The sequence below is a fragment of the Cryptomeria japonica genome, chromosome 9, assembly GCF_030272615.1.
Source record: "Cryptomeria japonica chromosome 9, Sugi_1.0, whole genome shotgun sequence".
In the NCBI taxonomy this organism is placed as follows: Eukaryota; Viridiplantae; Streptophyta; class Pinopsida; order Cupressales; family Cupressaceae; genus Cryptomeria; species Cryptomeria japonica.
The window spans coordinates 667749775-667774508 of NC_081413.1; the positions used below are offsets into that span (position 1 = coordinate 667749775).

The 24734-nt window shown below is 34.7% G+C and overlaps 1 protein-coding gene across 1 annotated transcript in view; it reads right to left on the reverse strand.

The window, feature by feature from the left end:
• Positions 1-838: 838 nt before the first annotated feature.
• LOC131858596 (uncharacterized) overlaps positions 839-24734 on the reverse strand; it is a 41454-nt gene continuing 17558 nt past the window's right edge. Inside the window, exon 2 of the mRNA XM_059211885.1 lies at positions 839-1093. Within this exon, the coding sequence (XP_059067868.1) occupies positions 839-1093 (255 nt within the window). The remainder of the gene's footprint in view (positions 1094-24734) is intronic.

A 24734-nucleotide genomic window follows, 5' to 3' on the forward strand; every position in this document is an offset into this window, starting at 1 on the left:
CACTATGAATAAAGCAATGAAGACTCTCTCATCAAAATTTTATCAAATCATTTCTATCATATCTATTTCTGGAATAAACAAAGGTTGATTCAATTGATTTATCATTGCATATCATTCTATGTCTAACAACTAACAATTCTTCCAAATTAACAATTTGCAACACCTGTTTTGACACAACAAAAAAATAAACATCATCACATTACATTTTCATATACATCACTTCATAATATTAGTCCATTGCATTATAATAAGAATTTCATCAACCATTATACATTGCAAGATAAAGGTACATCACATCATTGCATGATATCACATTCACATTGCAATCATCATCACATAAGCATAAAAACAACAAAGAAACATTAGACCATGAAGTCCATCAACAAATAGCTCATCAAGAATGCATATCATATATCATATATAAATGTCTCAAAATACATCAATATCAAATATCTCAACCTATGTTGCCTCTATCAGTAGCTGCATCTCGCCTAACTCCAATTTGTCCCAACAGCACCCTAGGTGGACCCATCACTCCTCCACTACTAGTCTATCGAGAGGTCGACTAACTCGATCTCCTCTCCATGAAAGTACTAAAACTAGGCTCCCTCTGACCCTCAAAAATGGCTCTCTCATAAGTATGTTTATAGTAAATAGCATCTTGTGTAGCAGCAAAATATCTATCTGCCTAGCTCTGTTCCTCTATCACTAGCCCAAAGAATTGATCGTACGCATCCATGGTTATCTGAACTCTCCTAACTACCTCATTCCTCTCCCTCTATAGTTGATCTCTCTTAGTGGATATCCGATCCCTCTTTGTAGTCAACTCCTCCATCCACTACTGCCGCAAAGTAGCAACCAAGTCCTCTAAACTCCTAACCCGATCTATCAATCCCTCCTCATCGGCTCTCTCTGCACCTCTTGACTCCATATCCTGGGGCATCTCAACATCATGTCCACTATCCCCACCCTCATCCCCATCACTTCTTTGTGATCCTAATGCTGACTCATCGCCCTCACTATCACTCCTATCAGAACTACTCATAGATGCAGTCTCTCCACTAATATCCACATCCTCCTCTCCACTATCTACCTACTCTGCAACTGCTACTATTAGATCTATAACACCTCCACCTCTCCCTCCTCCATCTCTCCCTCCTCCATCTCTCCCTCCCCAATCTCTCCCCCACCTCTCCCTCTCCCCCTAGGACCCCTTCCATTTCTAATCTGTTGGGCAGCAATCAGAACTGTCGAATCTGTCAAAGGTATAGGACTATGTTGTATCCACCATACACTATACTATGTTGTGGACACTAAATCTGCTACACCAACCCACCATCCCCACTGAATAGGAGCAAGAGCATCAAACTCAACAATAGCAACCTGAGGCTACATGCAAGCACCCTAATCACCAACCTCTCAAGTAGTGTGAGAAAAATAAGTTATCACATCTGGAATACCTTGTATCTCCCCAAACTGTCAGAGTACATAGCCAAGAAGATGCATATCAATAACCCTATGACCACCCACATCTCGACCAATAATATGTCTATGTTGTTGAATAAAAGGAAGATGTTAGGCATCATCAGCCCAACCGAGGCAAGTAAGATAAGGTCTCCATGATAAATACTATAAGATATCAATCTGATGATGCCAATACAAGATATTACCCGATGCCCTATGTCTCACACCAATAGTGTACCTATAAGCATATGGTTGATCTGGCTCTAAATCAACATGTAATGCAAGATGAAAGATAGCTATGTGCTCCCAAGCCCATGTCTGGAGCAAAGTAATACCACATCCAACTGATTTCTACCACAAGTAAACAATCCCATGCATCTGATGATATAAAGTGGCAAGAAGACAAGGACCTCAAGAAAACACCCATCTATCAATAATCATATCATGCATGACTCGTCCCCATCCAATAGAGAAACCATGGGTACATCTATTAGGGATCAATAATCCAGCAACAGTGCAAGAAAGAACAACGGTGAGATCATCATAATCAAAATCATCCCAACGAATCTCATAATGACCAGGAATATGGAGATCCTCCTTCGAACACTCAGATAGTGTACACAAAGCAGATACCCCATCACGATGATCAAAAGTAACTCATGCACCAAATATAGAATGTGTAAGATATGCCACACATCCTCAAGTGTGATGGATGCCTCACCTGTCAGTAGATGAAAATAACATGTCTCTGCATGCCACCGCTCAATCAAAGTAGTAATCATGGCCCTATTGATCGTAACCTCAGGAAAATGCGCTATGTGATACAACCCAAACTATCATAACAAAGTGGTATCCTCTGTGTCCAACTCATGATGTTGATCAAGACCATCTGGCTTTGTCTGTCTAGCAAGCAATACTGAACAACGCTCCTGCATTTGAAAATAAAAATGAATTAGTTACATCATTTGCATCATCAGGACGTAAGCATAAATGCCTATCATTATCAATTATCAATTTAATTTTTCAAGTGCAAAATACTTAAACCAAATGCAAGATAATATTCACAAGTGAGAATTAAATCAAGCAAATGCGAACTGAGTTCAACAACTATGAATTAGAAATTTTTAAATGTGAACTAATTTCAACAAATGTGAATCATTAACTTCAATTGCGAGATAAAAAAGAAAATGTGAAGCATGAAAAGAAAATGTGAATCATTAATATCAAATGCGAAAAAATTGACATCCAATTGTGAAATGCATAAAATTTAACCTATCAAACATCGATGGAAAAATTGGAAAAAACATATACAAATGAGCAAAAACTCATGACAACTCACCATGCCACCACTGTCGAGAGGTCTCTAATATGACCGCTCTCACTCAGACAAATGCAGCCTTGCTCTGTGACCCTCCATCTCACTCTGAGGATTCAAAAGCACTAAAGGACTTCTTACAAAGCAAAATAGTGCAAATGAGCTCAAATCAATACCAATTTTCAATTTATAGCTCAAAGAAGGGTTTTTCGTCACCCTAACAACCATGGACCCCTCCAAATTCAACACAGATGTAGACATATCAAATGAGACTGAAACCTTGTCAAACTCAATATTATCACTATCTAGCACATTTCCAAAAAAAAGTTCTTCATTACACAATTTTCCGACCACTTTTTCCAAGGGGACATATTTATACCCTAAGTGTCACTAAGGCATACTAGGGCAGTTTTCTTTTCATTTTCTTTGAAACAACGTCATTTTGACATTGTGTCAAAGAGGGGCAAATGTAGACACCTAAAAATGTCTCATTGATCTTACACTAATTATTTGTTTATTTAATTAAGTAATTCTTTAATTATTTGATTAAATTAAATATTTCTTCTGATTATCACATCCAGCATTTCTAATTATCGAATTTCTATCATTTCATCATTTAATCAATTAACTCTATCTCAATTATTAATTAAATATCAATTATTTAATTAATTGTGACTTTTTCCTTAGTTAAATAATATTTATTATTTAATTAATTCAATTTCCTAAGTTTAAATAATTTCATTTTAATTATTTAAATTAATTAATTAAATTCCTCCAATTCCCCAAATTGTAATTCCAATTAATTCCAACTAATTTCATTTCATTTCTCCCAAATTTGAATTTCACCTAATTTCATATAATTTCACATTTCACTAAATCTGAATTTCAATTAATTTCATGTGCATTTTAGCATTCGAATGACCAATTCAAATCCAAATTGAAAATGAAAATCAAATTCAATTTCAAAATCCTATAGCACATGCTAAAATCAATGACAAAATAATATTGTGAAGACAGTAAACATCCATGATCAGTTATATCCATAATTATCAACAACCTTCTCAATATCCTAATTGAAATGCCAACAATCTCTTATTGTCTGTTATAATGCCAACAATCTCCCCCTTTGGCATTGATGGCCAAACCAATTGATTTGACCTAAAATATTCGAATTCAGATTGTTGTGATTGCTAAAATGCTCTCCCCCTATCATTAGTCTTCTCCCCCATACATTAGTCTTCTCCCCCTTTGACAACAATGCCAAAAGAAAACTAATACATAATTGCTTGCTGTGTGAAGTAATTCCTTTACTGTTCAATATCAACTCAGTCTTGGTTAGAGTATTTTGTCCTCAATTCATGTTCCCTATTTTTTTGTTTCCTACACACCTTTAGAAAACATCTTGAAGTGTGTAAATCAGCATCAACTCCTAAAAGGTATTCTTTAGAGTCATCAAATTGATGCTTTCACCGAACTCGGTTAGTGAGTAGAAGATAGGGGTAGGACCCCTAACTTACTTCTGAGATACTCAAAAGTGTCCCTTGGCAGTGGCTTGGTGAAAATATCTGCTATTTGTTCCTTTGAGCTAACATACTCCAACACCATTTTCTTCTCTTGAGCTTCTTCTCTAAGATAATGATATTTGATAGAGATGTGCTTTGTCTTAGAGTGCATAACAGAATTCTTTGAAATGTTAATGGCACTAGTATTATCATAGAATATAGTTACTGGCTTGGTAACTTTCTCATTTATGCCTTCCAATAGTTGTTTGATCCATGCTATATTGGTACAATTCAATGTTGTAGCAACATATTCAGCTTCTATTGTTGACTGTGAAATACATCCTTGTTTCTTGCTAAGCCAACTCACTAGTATTTCTCCTAAAAAGAAAGCTCCACCGCTTGTGCTTTTCCTATCATCTATGTTGCCTGCCCAATCAGCATCAATATAAACTTTTAAATCAAATTCATTTCCTTTTTGATATACTAAGCCACAATCCTCAGTGCCTTTCAAGTATTTGAAAATTCTCTTGATTGTTGTCATATGTGTTTCCTTGGGATCTGCAGAAAATCTTGCAATTATACCTACTACATGTGCTATATCTGGCATGTTGTGAACAACATATTGCAACTTTCCAATCATAGATCAGTAAAGTGTCTCATCAATAGATGCAGATTCATCATTCTTTGATAGTTTACAGTTGGTAGTCATAGGAGTACTTACTGGTTTTGAATCCTCCATTCCAAATTTCTTCAAGATTTCCTTTATGTACTTGCATTGAGTAATGAAAATCTCATCTTTCATTTGCAATATCTGTAGACCTATAAAATACTTTATCTCACTAATTAATGACATCTCAAATTCTTTGCTCATTTCATTTCCAAAGTTCTTGCATAAAGAGTCATTTCTACAAAAGATAATATCATCAACAAATATGGCTGAGATCAGTATTCCATTGTCTTCATCATTCTTCATGTACATATTGTTGTTTTCACTTGTCCTTATAAAACCAATCTTGATTAAATAAGAGTGCAATCTTTCATACCATGCTCTAGGTGCTTGTTTCAGACCATATAAAGCTTTGTTCAGTTTACATACCTGATCTTTATTCTCTCCTTCAACAAATCCTTTAGGTTGTTCAATAAAAACTTCTTCTTCTAATATACCATTTAGAAATGCAGATTTGACATCCATTTGATATACTTTGAAATTCTTGTAAGCAGCGTATGCCAACAATGTTCTTACTCCTTCAAGTCTTGCCATAGGTGCAAAAGTCTCACCATAATCAATTCCTTCTTCTTGAGCATAACCTTTGCAAACTAGTCTTGCTTTATTTTGAATGACCTCACCTTTTTCATTCAGCTTGTTTCTAAAAATCCACTTTGTACCAATTACATTTTTGTCCTTCAGTCTTGGGACCAGTGTCCATGTGTCATTCTTCTTGATTTGATCAATCTCTTCTATCATAGCATTTATCCAATCTTCACTGTTAAATGCCTCTTTCACTATCCTTGGTTCAAATTTAGATATCAAACATGTGTTCTATCTCAGTTTATTCCTTTTCATCACTGGATCATTCTTATCTCCTATAATCTAACTTGCTGCATGATTCCTTCTGACATACTTGGCTAATATAGGCTCGGTAGATTTTGTATGATCTTCTTCATCACTCGGTTACTGGATATTCTCTTCATTTCCTTCAACAGTTTTCTTGATAGGACTTCTCGGTTGAACATATACAAATCCTCCATAATCTTCTGGTTCTTTGGAGTTTCCTTCATCATTTCTTTCTGCAAATTCATCAATTTTCACATTTTCACTTTCTACTATTTTGTTAGATGATTTGATCAGACATTTAAATGCTTTGCTTCTAGAAGAATAACCAAGAAATGTTCCTTCTTCACTTTTATGATCAAACTTACCATTTCTGTCATCTTTGTGAACATAGCATCTACTTCCAAAGATTTTAAAATAACTTACATTAGGTTTCTTGTCATCCTAGATTTTATATGGTGTCTTCAAAGTTCCTTTCTTCAGTTGTACTCGGTTCAGGGTGTAAACTATAGTGCTGATTGCTTCTCTCCAAAATGTTTGGGGTACCTTCTTTTCTATCATCAAGGTTCTTTCACAATCCACAATTGATCTATTTCTTCTCTCAGCTATCCTATTTTGATGGGGTGTTCTCAGTGTAGATACTTGCCTCTTTATACCATGATCATTGCAGTATAAGTTAAATTCATCAGAAGTGAAATCTCCTCCTCTATTAGATCTAAGACATTTCAGTTGTCTTCCTGTTTCATTTTCAACTCTTGCCTTGTACCATTTAAATATTTGAAAAGCTTCTGATTTTTCTTTTAAAAACATTACTGACATCATCCTTGAGTAATCATCCACAAATAATATGAAATACTTATCACCATAATAACTCTGAACTTTCATAGGACCACAAAGATCAGTATGCACAAGTTCTAAAATTCCCTTAGAAGTGTAGCACTTACTTGTAAAGCTTGATCTTGTCATCTTACCCATCTAGCATTCTCAGGTTTCTCAAGACTTGGTAGACCTCTTACTCGGTGCTTCTTGCTTATTTTGATCAGATTATTGAAATTTACATGACAAAACCTTTTATGCCATAACCAAGTATCATCTATCTTTGCATATAGACACTTATTCTGAGTTGAGTCAAGGTGAAATGTGTTACCTTTTGTTTGTGTCCCAGTAGCTGCTAACTTTCCATGCTTGTCATGAACTTTGACAATTCCTTTCTAAAACTCTTTTCCGTATCCTGTATTGTTTAGCTGTGCTAAACTCAACAAATTGTATTTCAAACCTTCAACCCAATAAACATCATTAAATTTACCATTGTCAAGAAGTGTTATAGATCCTTTACCTCTCACTAGACATGGTGCATCATTACGAAATCTTACATAACCTCCATCATAATCTTCTAACATAACAAACTTGTGTTTGTCACCTATCATGTGATGTGAGCATCCACTATCTATGATCCAAGAATCATTAGTATTTATGTGAGATATTAAAGCTTTTTCTTTGTACCTTTCTTCATTTGATCCATCTTTGATAGCTACATAAACAACTTCCTCTGTATCAGTTTCATCTAATTTATCATCATTAGATTCCTCATCAGCTATTAGACATTTCTTTTTTTCTCTTCTTCTGAAGTCTCGGTGTCCTCTGTAATGATTATCTTTCTATCTATCATCTCGGTAATCTCTCTTTTCATTGGATTCTTTGTCAGGACAATTAGAAGCCATATGTCCTATTCTATCACAGTTAAAACATTTCAAAGGCAACTTTCCTTTGTACTTACCTTTTCCTCTCGGTAGCCTTCTGGCTAATAGTGCTTCAAAATCTTCTTGCTTTCTGATTTCTTTATAAAGCTTGTGTACCTCCTCCATATTTTTGTGAAATATTTCACTTGATCCACTGTGATTTCCTTCAGAGTACTTATACTTTCTATCATTGTAATCATTAGATTCATCAAGATGAAAAGAACTAAATGCAGACTCAACTTTATTTACCAAAGACACACTGTTATCAAAGTTACTTGACTCAAATGCATGTAGCTTACCAATAGTAGCATCCAAAGAAACTGGCATATTGGGTACAGACCTCAATTCATTGATTTCAGAGACTCGGATTGCATAAGTAGGTAGAAGGGTTCTTAATAACTTACTTGTGACATCCTTCTCTTCAATGGTTCCTCCTGCTCCTTTGATTTGATTGACAATCTCCTTTAACCTTTGTACTGTACTAGTTTATGTTCTCACCTTCATTCATTCTCATAGATTGAAGTTGTCCTCTTAGACTATCCACTTTTGCTCTTTGAACATGTTCATCACCACCATACACAGATAGGTGTAGCTTCATCCTTTTCTGCCATGTAGAGAAACTTGACTTGTTCAGCTTCGGTGTATCCCTCTTATACATCTTTGGATCTTTTCCTCAAGTACCTTTAAATTTTTCTTCCAAAGTCCAAAGCTCTAATACCAATTGTTAGCTCTGATGCGAATTGTTAATAAGATGATGGGGGGGTGAATCATACAAACTTAATCTTCAATATATTCAACAGATTCAACCTCGGTAGCTTTAACAGATATATGTAACCACAACTATAAAACATGAAAAGTTAAGAACACATAATCATAACAACACTCATAACACCAAATTTAACGTGGAAACCCAAATAGGGAAAAACCATTGTGGGATTTTGGACCCACTAAGAAATATACTCTTCTAGAGTATGCTTGGTTAAAAGCAAATCATGTTAAAGATTACAAACACATTGCTAGATGTGACCTAGTTAAGGGATTTCCCTCAGATCTATTAGGATCTTCACCTTGTTAGAGGTGACCTTGTTAAAGGGTTTCAAACACTCAATCAAAATGTCACCTTGCTAGAGGATTTACAAATAAGACTGTTAAGTCCACTCGGTTAAGAGATTTTTTGTCACTTACAAATAAATAATAGTAATCAGTATGTCTACAACTTTGCATCTAAAATGCTAAAGCAGATTCTTATTTGCTTAATACAATCTAGTCATAGGACTTATCTTGTCCCTCTGTTGGGCTCCTTACTCTATTATTCAAATAGGTCTTCAAGCTTCTGTGCTTGGTAATCACTCTATAGCATCCATGTGCTTACACTTGCCCACATACATTGTTTATCAACAGTTCCTTATTTATAAACAATTTGCTAACCTCTTAATCTCTTTGATCACATTTCTCATGATCAATCATAGCCATCAGATCTTCAATCTTGACCAGGTTCAATGTATCCTTCGATCTGAAAATGTTTTACCTTGCCTTGGAACTTGCATACATTTCTTGGAACTTGTGCTAGGGTATTGTGGTTCAATCTGAGCTGTAGATCTTCCTGTCAATCTTCTATTGCCATAGATCCTTAATAAACTCCATACACGTTGTATCAATCATTTAATCATAACCATCTCATTAGCTTCCATAATTTAATAACGCATGTATTCATCCAATGCATTTTGTTATTACTCGGTTGCAACTCGGTAAATACTAAACTTCACTCGGTAGACATTCTGCCTTCATTAACTGATAGCAATAACCTTAGGGTTTACTAACTAGGTTCCTTAGGGTTTACCGACTAGGTTCCTTGCTCAGTAACATAGTATAGTATTAACCTTACAAACAATAGCATATGTACGATATCAGAACAATCTAAACAACATGATCTCATCATTGTCTTACTCGGTAATTGTTGCCCATTGAATAACATATTCCTCCCCTTATTCATCACATTCTTTTTGTGTCTTTTACCGACATCTTAATTCTCTTCAAAACATACTTCTTAAGATATGGCAACATCATACTAAATCAGAAAATCAATTTCTTGACATCAATGACAAAATAATATTGTGAAGATAGTAAACATCCTTGATCAGTTATATCCATAATTATTAACAACCTTCTCAATATCCTAATTGAAATGCCAACAATCTCTTATTGTCTGTTATAATGCCAACACTCAGAGCCACCTACATCAACAACAATGGAGAAGAGCAATGGAAGCCTTTCTATGTCAATTGAGGGATCTTTTAATTAATTTCATTTCATAAATCAATTGATTTTGCATTATTCCATTATAATTTAGGAGTAATATTGATTATATTAGAGTTATGATTTGCTCTTTGATATCTGAGTATGCAATTTACGCTTATTTTACCCTTGAAAACACAAACCATAGTACGAATCTAGAATGACTTCCGATCCAAAAGCATAATTGTAAACACTTCATCACTATAGATAACTTTGTAAATGTCTGGATCAGAACCCATCTGGACCATACCATTTGACATCAATGACAACAAATCATATATTTGAAACAATCTCCCCCTTTGTCATTGATGGAAAACAGCCAAAAATATTTTTACAATAATTCATTCTTGAATAACAAGTCCCCCTAGCTAGAGAATCACCACACAATATAAAAATCCTTCTATTTACTTTAAACACATTTGAGTATCCTTCTCCCAAACATGATAAAACATTTTGCATTATTCTTCTCCCCCTTTTCTATCAAGGACAAAGGTAAAATCATAAAGCATAACATAGAAATCATTATCAATTACTTGGCCAAATATCTTTAAATTGTTTCTTCAACTTGATCACTGAGGCATTCCAAGCATGAGTTGCATCAGCAAGAATCTTTCTCTAACATTCACAATCAATACACTTGTTCATTACATCATCAAAAGAGTATAATTTTAGCATCTTTCTCAACAATCTCTACATCAGCCAATAGTCTTGTGTAGGAATAAATTATTAATTCCATATTAGCTTGCAACTCTCCAAACTTCCTCATGTAATCATCTCTTTGACTCCTCAGAGATTGTTGATCATGCAATTCTCAAGCCTTATTTCTCTCTTTGTCATAAGCATCTCCATAGACTTTATAATTATAAGCCATTTCCACTAATTGAGATTCAATGTGATCAATTTCATCCTTAATTTTTTGTGTGGTAACGGGCTACCTCAAACATAATTTCTACAACATTTTAGTAGCCTCCATTGATTTTCTTAAATTCATTAAATTAAAGATCAGCACCTAATGTTCTCTTTTACATTTTTCTATCATCTTTTCTTGCAAGTTTGTTTCTATAAATATTTCTTCAAAACCACTGTCATCTCCTTCAGCCATTCTTTCTATAAGTATCTCCACAAGCTCTTCCAGAAGAAGATCAGCAATATCAATAGTAACTAAATTATTTCAAACCAAGTACTTCACAAATGCCTTTTCAATAACATATTTCTCATAAGAAACATGATTGTGATATGAATTGCCAACATTTTGCACTCCACCAAGCTTCCTAATCATTTCTAGCACCTTCTCTTCAATAAGTCATGTTGGATATTGTTGCTGCTAGGATATGTTGTTATCATTGATGTCAACATATTCATGTGTTCTAGTATTGTAGAGAGTTGGTTTGGTGAGTTAATCTGCATTAGCAAGTCTACAAGGGGATTTGTGATTTTAGTAATGAAGTATCTCTAGTTGATTCAGTGTTGGTTTCATGATGATATGTGGTGATTTGATCGATTTATGGATTTTGGTATAAGGATTGGTTTTTCAGTGTTTAGTATTGTAGTGATCTGGTATTTAATCTTTTGTGCTCCATAATGATTATATCTTGAGTTGCAGATTTGGGAGAGTGTTTGGGATGTTCATGTGTATCTTCATTTCAGATGGTTCATGATTTGGTGCTTTGTAAGTTATCTTTCTAGTCCCAGTTGCTGCTATTGAGTGTTCTTGAGCATCAGTGTGTTGATTGATGAAGATTTGATTAAGTGGTATTGGTGCAGCTATTGCGGATGGTTCTAACATGCTTGTTGGTGTTTCCTAATCATGTCCTATTTACTTTTCTAGTCTGCACTGATCATTGTGCGTGTTATTGAGGATCTTATGGCTTTGGTGATGTTCTTCATGTTATGCAACATTTTTTATGGTGTAGCATATTGCGGATGATCTTGGTGATATTTTTGGTAGTGTTTCATGTTCATGGATTTTATTTGGGTCCATGCTAGTCATAATGGCATTGTATTGGTCTGATGATTGATCTATGTATCATGTGATGCAATTTTATAATTAGGTTTTAAGTGTTGAGTTGACCTTGTAGTCAAGGTTGATGATTTGTATAAATAGGTTGATGATTTGTATAAACAGGTTTCATATTCATGTAATTTGGATATCAGTGTTGTTTTTGCATTATCAGAGATTGTTTTATATGTGAACAAGTGAATTCATCTTTTGGTGATAAGTGTAAAGCAGAGAGTATTGCAGAGTAGACAAACGTTCTTAACCAAAACCATCATCAGGCATTTGGAGATTCTATTCTTTTAGTTTATGTAATTTGGATTCTTGTCTGAATTTTCTTGTAAGGTAGTGAACCTTCCTCGAGGGTTGTAGCCTTCTGGGTTATTATATCTTAAGTAGTGAGCTCTAGGAAGTGTGCCTGAATGCATGTGCATTCCCCATTGTAATATTTTCACATACTACTACAGAGTATCATCTTATTGTGGGTGTGTGATTTTCCAAGATCAAGAACTCAATGAAAAGTATAAAATAGAGAGACAAAATATTCATAGGAATAAATTATATTCTATCAAGATGAAATACGGATCAATTGGATCATCAAGAAAAATTGCATGCAATGTATGATAAGCCTACTTATAAAGGCAAGGCTAAGAGACAAGAGAGCACACAATGAAGACATGTGGTTCAATGAGATGCAAGGATAGGTAGGGGTAGGTATGAGAAATAGTAATAAATTCCACATGAGGTGGATCACCCACCAAAGGTAGAATTATCACTCCACAATAAGTGGATATGATAAAGTAATAACAAGATCACACCATAAACAGTGGAGTTTCTCCTACATACACACTCCCAATGTAGCACATCTCCCTAGGTGTCTCATATGAAAACTACTATGATATGCATGTACCTAGGTAAACTTAAGTAAAGCATAATTATATCCAAGATGAATAAATAATTACACCAACACCCCCCTTTAAGTGCAACTTAGGGGAATGCGCTTAATTCTACAATGCAACTAAGCAATGCAAGATGGGTCTCGGCTACTAGGCCATGTTAGGTACCCATGTACAAATGCAAATGCATTCAAACCAATACAATTTCTCATAAAGTTGGGAAAGAGAGAAAAACCCAATGGGAAAAAACCCTCCCCCAAAAAGAGAGATGAAAACTATATACAAAGAACTCTCAAATAAGTATGAGGAGGACAAAACCCCATGTGAGGAAAAAGTCTGCCCCATATGAGAGAAGAAGAGAGACAAAGTAGCCCCCCCTCAATTTAAAATATATACCAATGGTAGAATCTCAAAGATGAATGAGGAAACTTCTCCATGAATGTTGAACAACATTTCTCCCTTTGGGTAGAAACAAAACCAAAGGTGTATCCATAAATTCTCCCCAATCATAAAAGGAATATGTAGGAAAAAAACTCATGATGAATGGAATCTCTGAAAACTTCTCAAGTATCCCCATGTCGATGCTAAAATTTACCCCCTCCAAAGGCATTGAACTGCTCCACATTTCTGAAAAAGGCACTCCAAGATCTAGTGGAGATGAATATAGAACAAGATCCAAAGACTCACAAGTATCCTCTAAGGATAAAGCGACCTCCTCCAAATGTTGTACAAAAGTATCCACAATCATGTCAACCTCAAAATAATGATCATTCAAATAATTCACACGAGGTTCAAAGTGTTCCCTTGCAATAATCGAAGAAGGATCATCTTCATCAAAGAGAAGATGAATGTCATTAGTGATGTCTCCCAAATCTGTAATGTAGGACTCTACAAACAAACCTACAATGTCTATCAAGTAGTCATCCCAATTAACTGAAGCTGGAAGAAAATGAATATCCTATTGCACTAAATCAAAAGAAGGCAAAACTATCACACTAGTTGCATCATCAGATGCAATAAGTGATGTGATATCAAGAGGAGGAGATGAAATGAAAGGCTCAAGAATGAGGTCACATGTGAGAATCCCCAAGTTCAAGTACCCAAAGTTCTCCTCAAAATCTGAATCATCAACATAGGAAGAATCAACCTCATCAATATGACCAAAATGTGAAAAGGAGTAGAACCGAGATGCATGATCAACTATCCCAGTCACAATGATAACTCTAATCTCCAAGTCTCTAATGATAACAGAATCAAGTGTGAACTCCACAGTTTTCTTAGTACCCCCATGTGTGATTTGATAGATGGAAAGAAGATTGTTTGTCAAATGGGATATACACAACACATCATTGAAGGAGTTAATCCCAATGGCAATAGATCCTTTCCCAATCATATCCTTGTATGTATGATTTCCCATCAAAATCTATGGCATGGTGCAAGGCTCTAATACCATGTATGATTTTTCCAAGATCAAGAGCTCAATGAAAAGAACATAGACTATGAATATGTCATATGATGAGAAGCCCCTAAATCTAGAAGTCATCTCCCTAAATCATGACTTGTCGTAGCACAAAAACTTTCCCCTTTCCATTACCTATCCCAAAAGAGTGATCCTTCCCTTTATCCTTTTCTTTTGAAGAAGAAACCAAAGTAGCCATTCTAGAAGGTAAACTAATTTTGTTCTTCTCAAGAAGATACTTCAATTCATCAATATCCTTCTTGTAACAATGATGCTCATCATGTCCCAACTTCTTTCAATATGCACAAAAAAAATTGTCCTTAGATTTCTTCTTAGGTAAGCATGTAGAATCACCTTGTTGTGGAGAGGAGGATTGTGCTCCATCTTGTTGTGGTTTAGACTTAGGTTGCTTTTGTTTCTTTCCTTTTCCTTGATTTCTTTGATTCACTTTATTATCCACCAATGATTGTGACTTTTAAGATTTGAGAATCCCCATCTTGGTCAACTTAGATTGCTCAAGTATCAACATCTCCGTGAATGCATTGAATGAGGGAGAAGTGTATGAGGAACCTTGAGCTAACCTATGGGTGTGAAAGCTAGATACAAAGGCTACATACTCTAATGGAAGCTTTTCCAACAAGTTATAAACCAATTGATCATCCTTCTTGTCAATTCCATAATCCTTAAGCTTTGCTCTTAGCTCCCTTTCATTTGTGACCTAATCTTGGATTGTATCAAAATCCTTGGGATCCAATGTTGTGAGTTCACTATCAAGCTTGTAGACTTTAATCTCATCAACTTGTCCATACAATTTGTTATAAATATCCTAAGCCTTTTTAATTGTTGTAAACTTCTCAATGTGAAAAATGAGGTCATCTGATACATACTTTCTAAGAGTTCCAAGTGCCATAGAGTTTTTAGTGAGCCATTCAGCTTGAGCATTAGGATCAACCTTAGGATCATGTGGTGTTGTTATTGTTCCATTTACATAATGAATGAGTTCTTTTTCCATTAGTTTACTCCAAGCCTTAATCTTCCATGAAGCATAATTATGAGGAGTTAAAAGTGGAAATTTAGGTTCCCACCATGGTTTTTCCCTTAATCAGGTTTTCCTGCATCAAAATCTTGGTGTTATGTGTGTTGTTGTTATTGTGCTTATCTTTGTTCTTGTTGCAATTGATCAGATATGAAGTTGTACTTAAATTGTTATATATCTGGTGAAAGTTGATTCACCACCCCCCCTCTTTCAGTTTTCCTTCATTGTTGTTGCCAACAAGTCCATCATCATTTGAAACCTCATCAAAATATTTTTTCTCATTTTATTCTTCCTTACCCTAAACAACTTTATGTTCTATATTCTTCTCTTCTTCATCATCATCACTATCAATTGTTACCAGCTCAATATTCTTCTTCTTTGGAATGATCTCTTCACTCTTTTGAGTTTTAGAAATAGAGGAAGAGATCTTTATAGATAGCTTCCTTGTTTTCTTTTCTCTTTACTCAGGTTTCATTATTCTAGACCTTCCTAGGATCTCTTCTTTTGTTCCAAACCTATCTGCATTCAGATCCTTCAGTATCTTCAATAATTTTTCTACTAAATTCATACATTCATCTTCAGACACCTCATAGAAAAATAGAGTTATCCAAGAAACTCTTGGAACCACAACTTCCAAAAAGCAATTATCTTTATCCACTAAAAATACAATATCATTCTCATACCAATATACAACCTTAGGAGGAATCCGATTCCTAAAAATCAAATCATGTCTCATCTTTACAAAAAAAATTCTACACATATTTGAACTATCATCCAACCCATCTAAATAACCCTTAATATGTGACCCAATAGTCATGTCATTTTTCCATGCAACATGTTTAGCACCAAGCAGAACATTTAGAAAATAGAAAACTAAATAGATAATTAAAGAACCATACCAAAATGGATACATCTCACTCTTAGATATTTTGATGTTATCTAACAACTGTCCCAATAGCATCTCACACAGATCATATTCTATATTTTTCTTAACCATTCGATAAGTCACATGTACATCGGTGGATGCATAAGAACCTTCTCTATTTTAGTAATAAATTTTGTAAGATATTCCTATTGTTGCATACCTAATGTCCACATCCTTGATAGTATCATTTTTTAATTTTCTTCCATTTAAAATTACCTCGGTCAAATGATTCACCTCAACATTCTTCACAAAGTTCAGTACAAGTATTTCTCTTGTCGTGCACAACCCTATTTTAATTTGTAGCACCTCCTTCAAAATCAAATACTGTTTATCTAGCCAAATCAATTCACCATCAATTTTTTAAAAAATAAGTCTTATAAATTTTTCATCATCAATAATCGAAAAACAATTCCAAGTGTCTAAACCCATGTGCCCTAGATTGCCAAATTTACTCTTGAACTTCTGCAAATAATCAATCAGAAAATTCTTCATGGAAGTCCTAATTTTCTCATGATTATATTCTTCTAGATTAACATGAATGTACTAAAAATTATTTTCGTTGTGAATAACACGATCATCGATACCAAAAAATACTCCAAACAAATCTACATTCGTCGAAATGCAGGGTTTCAACTCATATTTAGGTATGGGTTCATCATTGATACTTACAATTTTCCTGCACTACCAAGTTACCACTCTAAAATATTTCCTCACTCTTTCGCTTGATCTCGCTCATTTTATTTCCTTCATTTCTCAAATTTCAAGTGCACAAATGATTGTAATCACATAAAAAAAACTCACAAGTTAGGTTTCCAAAAAGTTGATACACTATTTGTCGAACCATCGAGAATCACTTCTAGACCTCAAGATATGCTTAGAACCTCCAAAAACCTTCACACACATTTGAAAGGCTAAGATGAAACTCAACATCAAACCAAGAGGGGTCAAAGGATGTTTTCATTAAAGCTCCCCCTCAGACCCTATTGTCTAAGTTAATTACCGGAAGAGGGAACCACATCTATAGTGGATGTCGAACCAGTTTCAACATTTCCTTTAGTCTTTTCTTCTAATTTCCTTACCCATAACAACTTTCCTTTTCCTCTAGAATTCACTATACTCTCTTGACCAATAGTCTTTTCTTTACTATTTTTGCAAAATTTTGCAATATGCTCAACAATGTTACAGTTATAGCATAACGAACCATTCTACATCATACTTTTGTTCTCATCTCTTCTAAAGTTCTTATTCATCCTACATTCAACAACTTTGTGCCCATATCTATTGCAAACATAGAAATATCCATTGAAAAATCTAACATTTCTATTTACATTCATTCTGCTTCTACATTCACTAGCCATATGTCCAAACTTGTTCCAATAATGATAATTTCCATTGAAATAATAACCCCTTTATCTGATTTCTAAACTCATTTGCTTTGTGACCTACTACATTACATGAATAATCATTTCCTTTGAAAGATAAATACCTAGAAAAGACAAGAGGAGGTCTCTAGTTCATCACAAACTTCTTGAAATTATAGTTAGGCATGAAATTCTTCTTATCTTCATTTCTTTCCCCTTTTCTTTATTGATCTATGAGTGTTCACCAAACTCTTTATTATTCTAAAACTGCAAAACAGATTCATGTATCTCCTTTCCACCTTTCAATTTTAAGCCATTACTATTATCATCTTTAGCATCTTTCAGTTTCCTTTTCAAATTCATTACTTCTTCTAATTTTAAACATTCTCTAGTCTTCTCATCAATCTTTTTTTCGCATTCATTAATAAGCTTCTTTCCTTTGTCCAATAAACCCCTTAGGTAAGAAATCTTCTCAAGTGCCTTCTTGTATTTGTCTGTACACTCATCCAGATCAGCCAATGTAGATCTCAATTATCCTTCCATATCAACAACTCCTTCAACATTATCCCAATCACTTTCTTCAGAAGCATCCATATCATTCAACTCTTCCTCAAACATATTGTTCAAGACTTTGGATCTACCTCAAGTGGTTAAGCTTACTCAAGAGGAACTTTCTCTAATACTAATTGTGGAACACACACCAGATGTTGAGAGGGGGGGAGATCAACAATAACTAAAATTTTAGACTTCAATATTGCATCTAACAGGTTTATTCTACGAATTCACTTCAAAGAGTATTAAATAGATACATCATAAAATCATTTATACCAATCACACATGAACACTAATGATTTATATGTGGAAAACCCAAACTAGGAAAAACCATGGTGAGCGCCAACTCACAAAAATGATCCACCATATAGAATTTTTTTTACAAAAGGGAGCTCACTGCTCCAAACTTGCAGACCAAGGCTAACTATTCTTGGTATATGATACAACAAAAGGACTTGTGCATTGAAGGTAACTACAACATGGTAAGATATAGATTATAAATTATAGAAGAATAATTGTATGAGTAAACGAATCTTAGCATGTTGATTACAGTCTCTATTATATTACAAATTTTGACCTTATTAAAATATATAGACCTCCAAGCCTCCAGATCACTTCTCTTATATCAATTGTCACCTCTATACTACAATCCCTTTTGAATCATTCATATTACCATCCTCACATTAATTCACACACGCATTCACCACTATAGTCCACACACACATATCTATGTTATGTCTATCCTATGTATGTATATATACCAACCCAAAACAAAAAAATCTTCACCAAGTCAGCCAAAAGAAAAGCTGTAACATGTATGCACATCCTGATGTAAGAGCATCCCTGGTCAATGAGCAATCTAGCATCAACCAAAAATATTTCCTTTCAGTTTATTGTTCAGTTCACTGTGCATTTTTTTGTGTTCCCGCTAGTAGGTGCTTGTAGTTGCCTGATTTTCATTATAGATCCTATTTTCAGTTTCTAGGCTAGTTCATGCGCTTAATTCCAGATTTTTCAGTCCATTTGGATTATTTTTCGGCTAGTTATCGCTCCCAGTTGATTGTTTCTGGGTTTTGAGATAGTTCTTGTGCTTATCGGTTAGTCTTCCTTCATTACTAGAGCATTTCTATCTATTTGGGGTCTTGTCCAATGTTCTTTGGCATGTGGCCAACCTTCTTGTTGATCTGCACTTCTTGGTTGTTATTTTTTGGAAGAATTTCTTTCATTCTTAGGGCCGACCTAGTTACATGTTTCATTTTCCTACATTAGTAAATGTAATCTTTTATGGTTGACCCAGATATGTTCCAGAGGGTATATATAGGGTATTATGTAATCATTTCTAAGGCAGAGCAAGTAGAAATCAGAATATGGATTGAGATTCATTACTAGTGATCCGGTTGATTCTGAGAGTCCCAGTTGGATTGTATCTGGCTTGTAGCCTACATGTAACTGGTTAACTACCGGATGTTCTATGATGATAGTATGATGATAACCGGTTGGTTGTCAAAGGTTATAAGACAATAATATTATTTTTTTATGTAATCTTGATATGTTTTCTCGATGCTTTCATTGTGTTACTCTTGCTACATAATCCGATTGATTCTCTTTTGAGAGTTTTACCAGTTATGGCTACATCACATCCCTGGCCCAAAATATACAACCGGAAAAAAATATGAAATGCATAGAACATAATCTGAACCAAAATCAAAACCAAATGTGCAACACTAAACCAAAAAGAATACTTCACATGCCATCACTGGACCAAAAATATATATTACATCTAACTCTGATAGCATAACCCAAACACATGTACTAATATCAATCGGATCAACTGCCAATGCAAATTTTCTATGTCCAAACCATAGTACAATCCATAGTGACCTCTGGTCCTAAAGAATAATTGTAAACACTTCATCATTATAGATAACCCTACAGATGTTCAGACCAGAACCCATCCAGACCACACTATTTGGCATCAATGACAACAAAGCATATATTTGTAACAAACTTCACCTCTTCTCCAGTGCTTGATAGAAGACTGATTGCTTGCTCACTTGAATTTTCTAGAGCGTAATTGAGATCTTAAATTCATTAGATTATGTGTATTAGGTTTGAAATGAGAGGGGTAGACCTCTTTTTATACTTTTTGGTCAAAAAATAAATTGAATTTCTAATGTAGGCCAACACGGGATCTAGGTCCCCGCCCAAATTGGGTGACCATTATGAGACCCCAAGATGGGCCTTTTTTTAGAGGACCATGGCACTAGCAGCCATGGTCCTGGACATCAAGGCTGCATGATTAAGGGGGGGAAAAGTATAGTTAGTGAAAAATTGAGCTTGGTGGTTGGTGTGAGCAAAATCAATGCTTTAATCAGACCTTAGAGGATGAATGCCAAAGTGAGACCTAAGTGAGGACAAAATTTTAGGGGAGTACAATTTAGGATGCTATAGATATATATGTTTATACAATTACAAGTTATTTGATTATTTGATCACTTTTTATTTTTAATCATTTTCATATATATTTTTCATTTCCTTCCAATTCCTTGCATCTATTGGACACAAATAATTAAATTGAGTGTATATTTTTACTAACTATTTTCATGGTTGAGATTTTTGATAATTAATTTCTTCTAGATAGAGTCTAATTACCATATTTAGATAATGTTTTATTGCATCATATTACCACATTGTGTGGATTTTAGCATATTGCCACATCAAGTAAAGCTTCATCATATGGCCACATCATGTAGACTCTTCAAATTCCTAATTCACATGGATATTTATATACTAATTTTTTATTAGGTATAATTTTGTATCCATTTTCTTCACTTATAATAAATTATAGATAGTTAAAGCAACTTGTACTACGTGCTTACTCACTATAAATTACATGTTTTTTTTCCTTTTAGCTTTTGATGAAATACTCATCCTAAGAAGAGTAGACAAAGAATAATCATTTATTTTGACTCTTATAGAATTTTTTGAGTGTACTAATATTTACTTTTCATGTTGGTTGATAAAGTAGCCCATATACTTTATAATGCATGCTCATGTTGGATTCACATCCGCATCAAAGGGGAAAAAATGTAATGGTAAAATTAGAATATGTACATGCTAATTTTGATTTAGTTTTATTCACATGTTAATGGGAATGCATTAATGCAATAAAATATCAACAAGAGGCATATTATTATGTAGGTTTAGCTCATGAACATATTTTTATTCATCCATGTTTCACCTTCTTATTATTCATGTATATTTTATCCCTACCTCTAAACAGTAGTTATCCTTATAGGCCATTTATATTGGATGTAGGGTTTATGCAGGTAAATATTGATGAGTAAAAAATATGAAATCTAGAATCAAAGAAAATAGGTTCAAATTTGAAAATTCTCCCCCTCTTATAATATTGTTTGAGTCAACTTTACATATTTTATGTGACATGTTGTTATGTCAAGGTACTTGAACACATTCATTGTGCACTTAAACATATGCAAATAATATCTTAGGGGATTAACTTAATAAACCAATAGCATATAATGTGCATTTGTTGGATACTAGTGAAGACCCCTAATTTCAGTTTTTATACCTCTTAACATACACTTTTAAAAATAAAATTACCTCTATTTTCACCAAGTAACTACATACAGCTCAAAACTAATTATTTTTGTGTCATACTTTAGAGGATGGGATTTGTCACCCTCAAGGTGATAAGCCTCAAGGAACAAACATACCTTTTCTCTACCTCACTTATATTAGTGCTAAAGGTGAGATAGAGGATGAAAATGCAAAACTATGTTAACAAGCTATAAATGAGACTCCTGAACAACTCTGTTAAGTCTTTGTCTTCAAGACAAGCATGCAGAACTGGGACACTAGTGCGCCGCATTTTTGTCTTGTATGAATAGAGTACAGAATTTGTAAGAAAGTGATAAATGTGATTAAACTACTAAGAAAATGATACAATGATAAAATAAACAAACAATATATAATGTGAAATAACAGAATAAGATGGGGGAAAGAGCAAGAGGAGCTTACTGTCAGTGCATGATTGAAGCCTCCCACAAGATAATTGCCTTCCCATGACTATAAAACTGCATTAAAAAAAGAAAATAAAATGTTGGGAGTTGTGTTTAGAGGCCTACCTCAATCAAATCCCTATTTTGGTATTTCCACCTCCACGGACAACCCAAATTATAGCCACGATAGGAAATAAAATGATAGAGATAAAAAATGGACAATTAAGACAATAGATAAGTTGAAAATGAGAAATTGTAGATATGCAAATAAGTTGAGAAAGAGTGAACTTCCCTCCAACACCTATGAAGATGGCACCACAAGTTTTTCAAGAAACTGCAACAATGGTGCTCTTCAAATGCTGGAAAAACCTTTGTATGATAAGAACAATAGAGGCCCAGAGCTCAAGTTAATTCTCAAAATGATCAAGAATCCTTTCCCATTACAAAAATGCATGATATATAGCCTCCCAAGAGAATCTTGATGTTAGTGGCCATGGAAAAAAGCATTACAAACTCTCTTGGGTGCAGGCGTAATGCTCAAATGACCACTTATGGACTGACAGATTCACAGGATGCTAGCATGGTGTGCAAACATCTTCGTGGGGTGCTAGAGTCAATTGGTCAACATGCTCAATAAAATTAAATTCTTATGATGATAGGGTGATCCATGTGGACAAAAGGAAAAACAAGCAACAAATTTTCCCAATTGGCTTGTGGTGAAGATGCTTATGTAACGTGGAATTGCACGGGATGCAATTTATGATGTTACATTTTTTCCCCACTTTAGCAAGCATATCTTTATCGATAAATGTGAAGCTAAATTAGATAGATGATATTGATATTTTCTAAGAGGAATCAACATTCATTGATCAGACAAACTTGCCTCTAGCTAGATGAGCTTGTGATAGAGTTAGATTTTGCTAAGCTTATTTTATGACAAAACACATTGGCTACAGTCCCATGTGTTAGACCAAAAAGCGATCAAACATTGAATAGATAAGATGGATGAGATAGCATAATAGAAACAAATGTCACTTGATGGAGAAAACCCCTATTACAAAAGATAAGGAATAGTAGTTGTCATGATAAAAGAGATGATGTTGGTATGGGTAGAAAAGTGTGTTATGCTAGATAGTCATATGATAGGGAAATGATTTGCAAGATTTCACTGATATGGATAGCAAGCTATGCTATGCTAGATAGCTATATGATAGGGTGAGACTTCGTCGGCATGAATAGAAAAATGCTAGATAGTCATGTGATTGGGTGATATTTTAACGGCATTAATAGCAAATTCCTAGAAAGTCATGTGATTGGGTGAGGTTTTACTAGCATGAATATAAAAATGCTAGATAATCATGTGATTGGGTGATTGTAGAGTGATTTGATAAGAAATGGATTGACCCCCTCCAAAGGTGATAAGATAAATAGATTAGATCAAGTAGTTTGGCTCCCACCAAGGTGAACAAGGATGCTAAGATAAACAAATACAAATGCAAAATGCAAAATATACAAATATGATAGCCCCTCCTTAGAATGGTATGTTTGAAAGGCATGTCATTCTAAGGAGAAGAAATGTGGAACATCAACATAGCAAGATGTTTTCATGGAATGTCATCTCCAGCGGATGACACATAAGACCCACACCATCAACAAAGATGCAATAGCATAGGGGGATCTGATTATTTGGTATCAAAACCCATAGTAGAGAGATAAAATATGTAATAGAACTATAGATGGGTGTTTTATCATAAGGCCAAATTTCTTGGATCGGAAGAAGAGAACATGAAGACAGAGATAAAATAAAAATTTAGGTCAACATTGAAGAAGGCCTAAATGCCCCCAACGCTTTGCATTAAAGCAACATATGAAAGATAGAAGAAGTTTTATGATATAAAATATCATGTATCCAAGAAACTACAAAGTAACTCAAGTCCTCCAGGAGAGAATGATAGATAAAGGTAGTCAACCTCTCATTTTGAAGCACCTACAAAGTAACTTGGGTCCTCTGAGAGGGAACAAATATATAAAACAAGCACATGGGAGCACAATCACGCACACACACTATGCTAAAAAATAAAGAGGGTATTTTCTTACAACCCCTCAATGATCAAGTCATCATCTTCCCAATCTTGATCATACAGGGAAGGAGGGCAAGACCAAAGTAGAACAATTGTTTGAGTAGAACCAGACACCTCGCTAGTAGCAAGGGTAAGGGATGAGGTTGTGGCAACATCCACGTCCATAAGTTTGGAAGAGGCAAGGGTCAAGCACCACATGAAGATCATAGACAATGTTGGGATATCCCCTAGAGAGTCGAACAAACATGCCTCTATAGAGGAAGAAGGTGAATCAGACTGATGAGGTGAGATAGGAGTTGGACTACCGACCTTCCCAAGAGGGGCAGTGAAAAACTCAGGAGAAGGTGGGGCCCTCTCAACAACACAAACAGAAATAGGCACAAAAGATAGCACTAAAGCAGACAAAGAGAGGGATGAGGAGCATACCTAAATCAATTTGCATCAACGAAACTCCAAAATGGGGTCTTGCTTGAACTTGTGTTTAGGTTGCACAAGAGGCATATGTCGTCTATCAACTATGGTAGATTGAAGGACCCCGA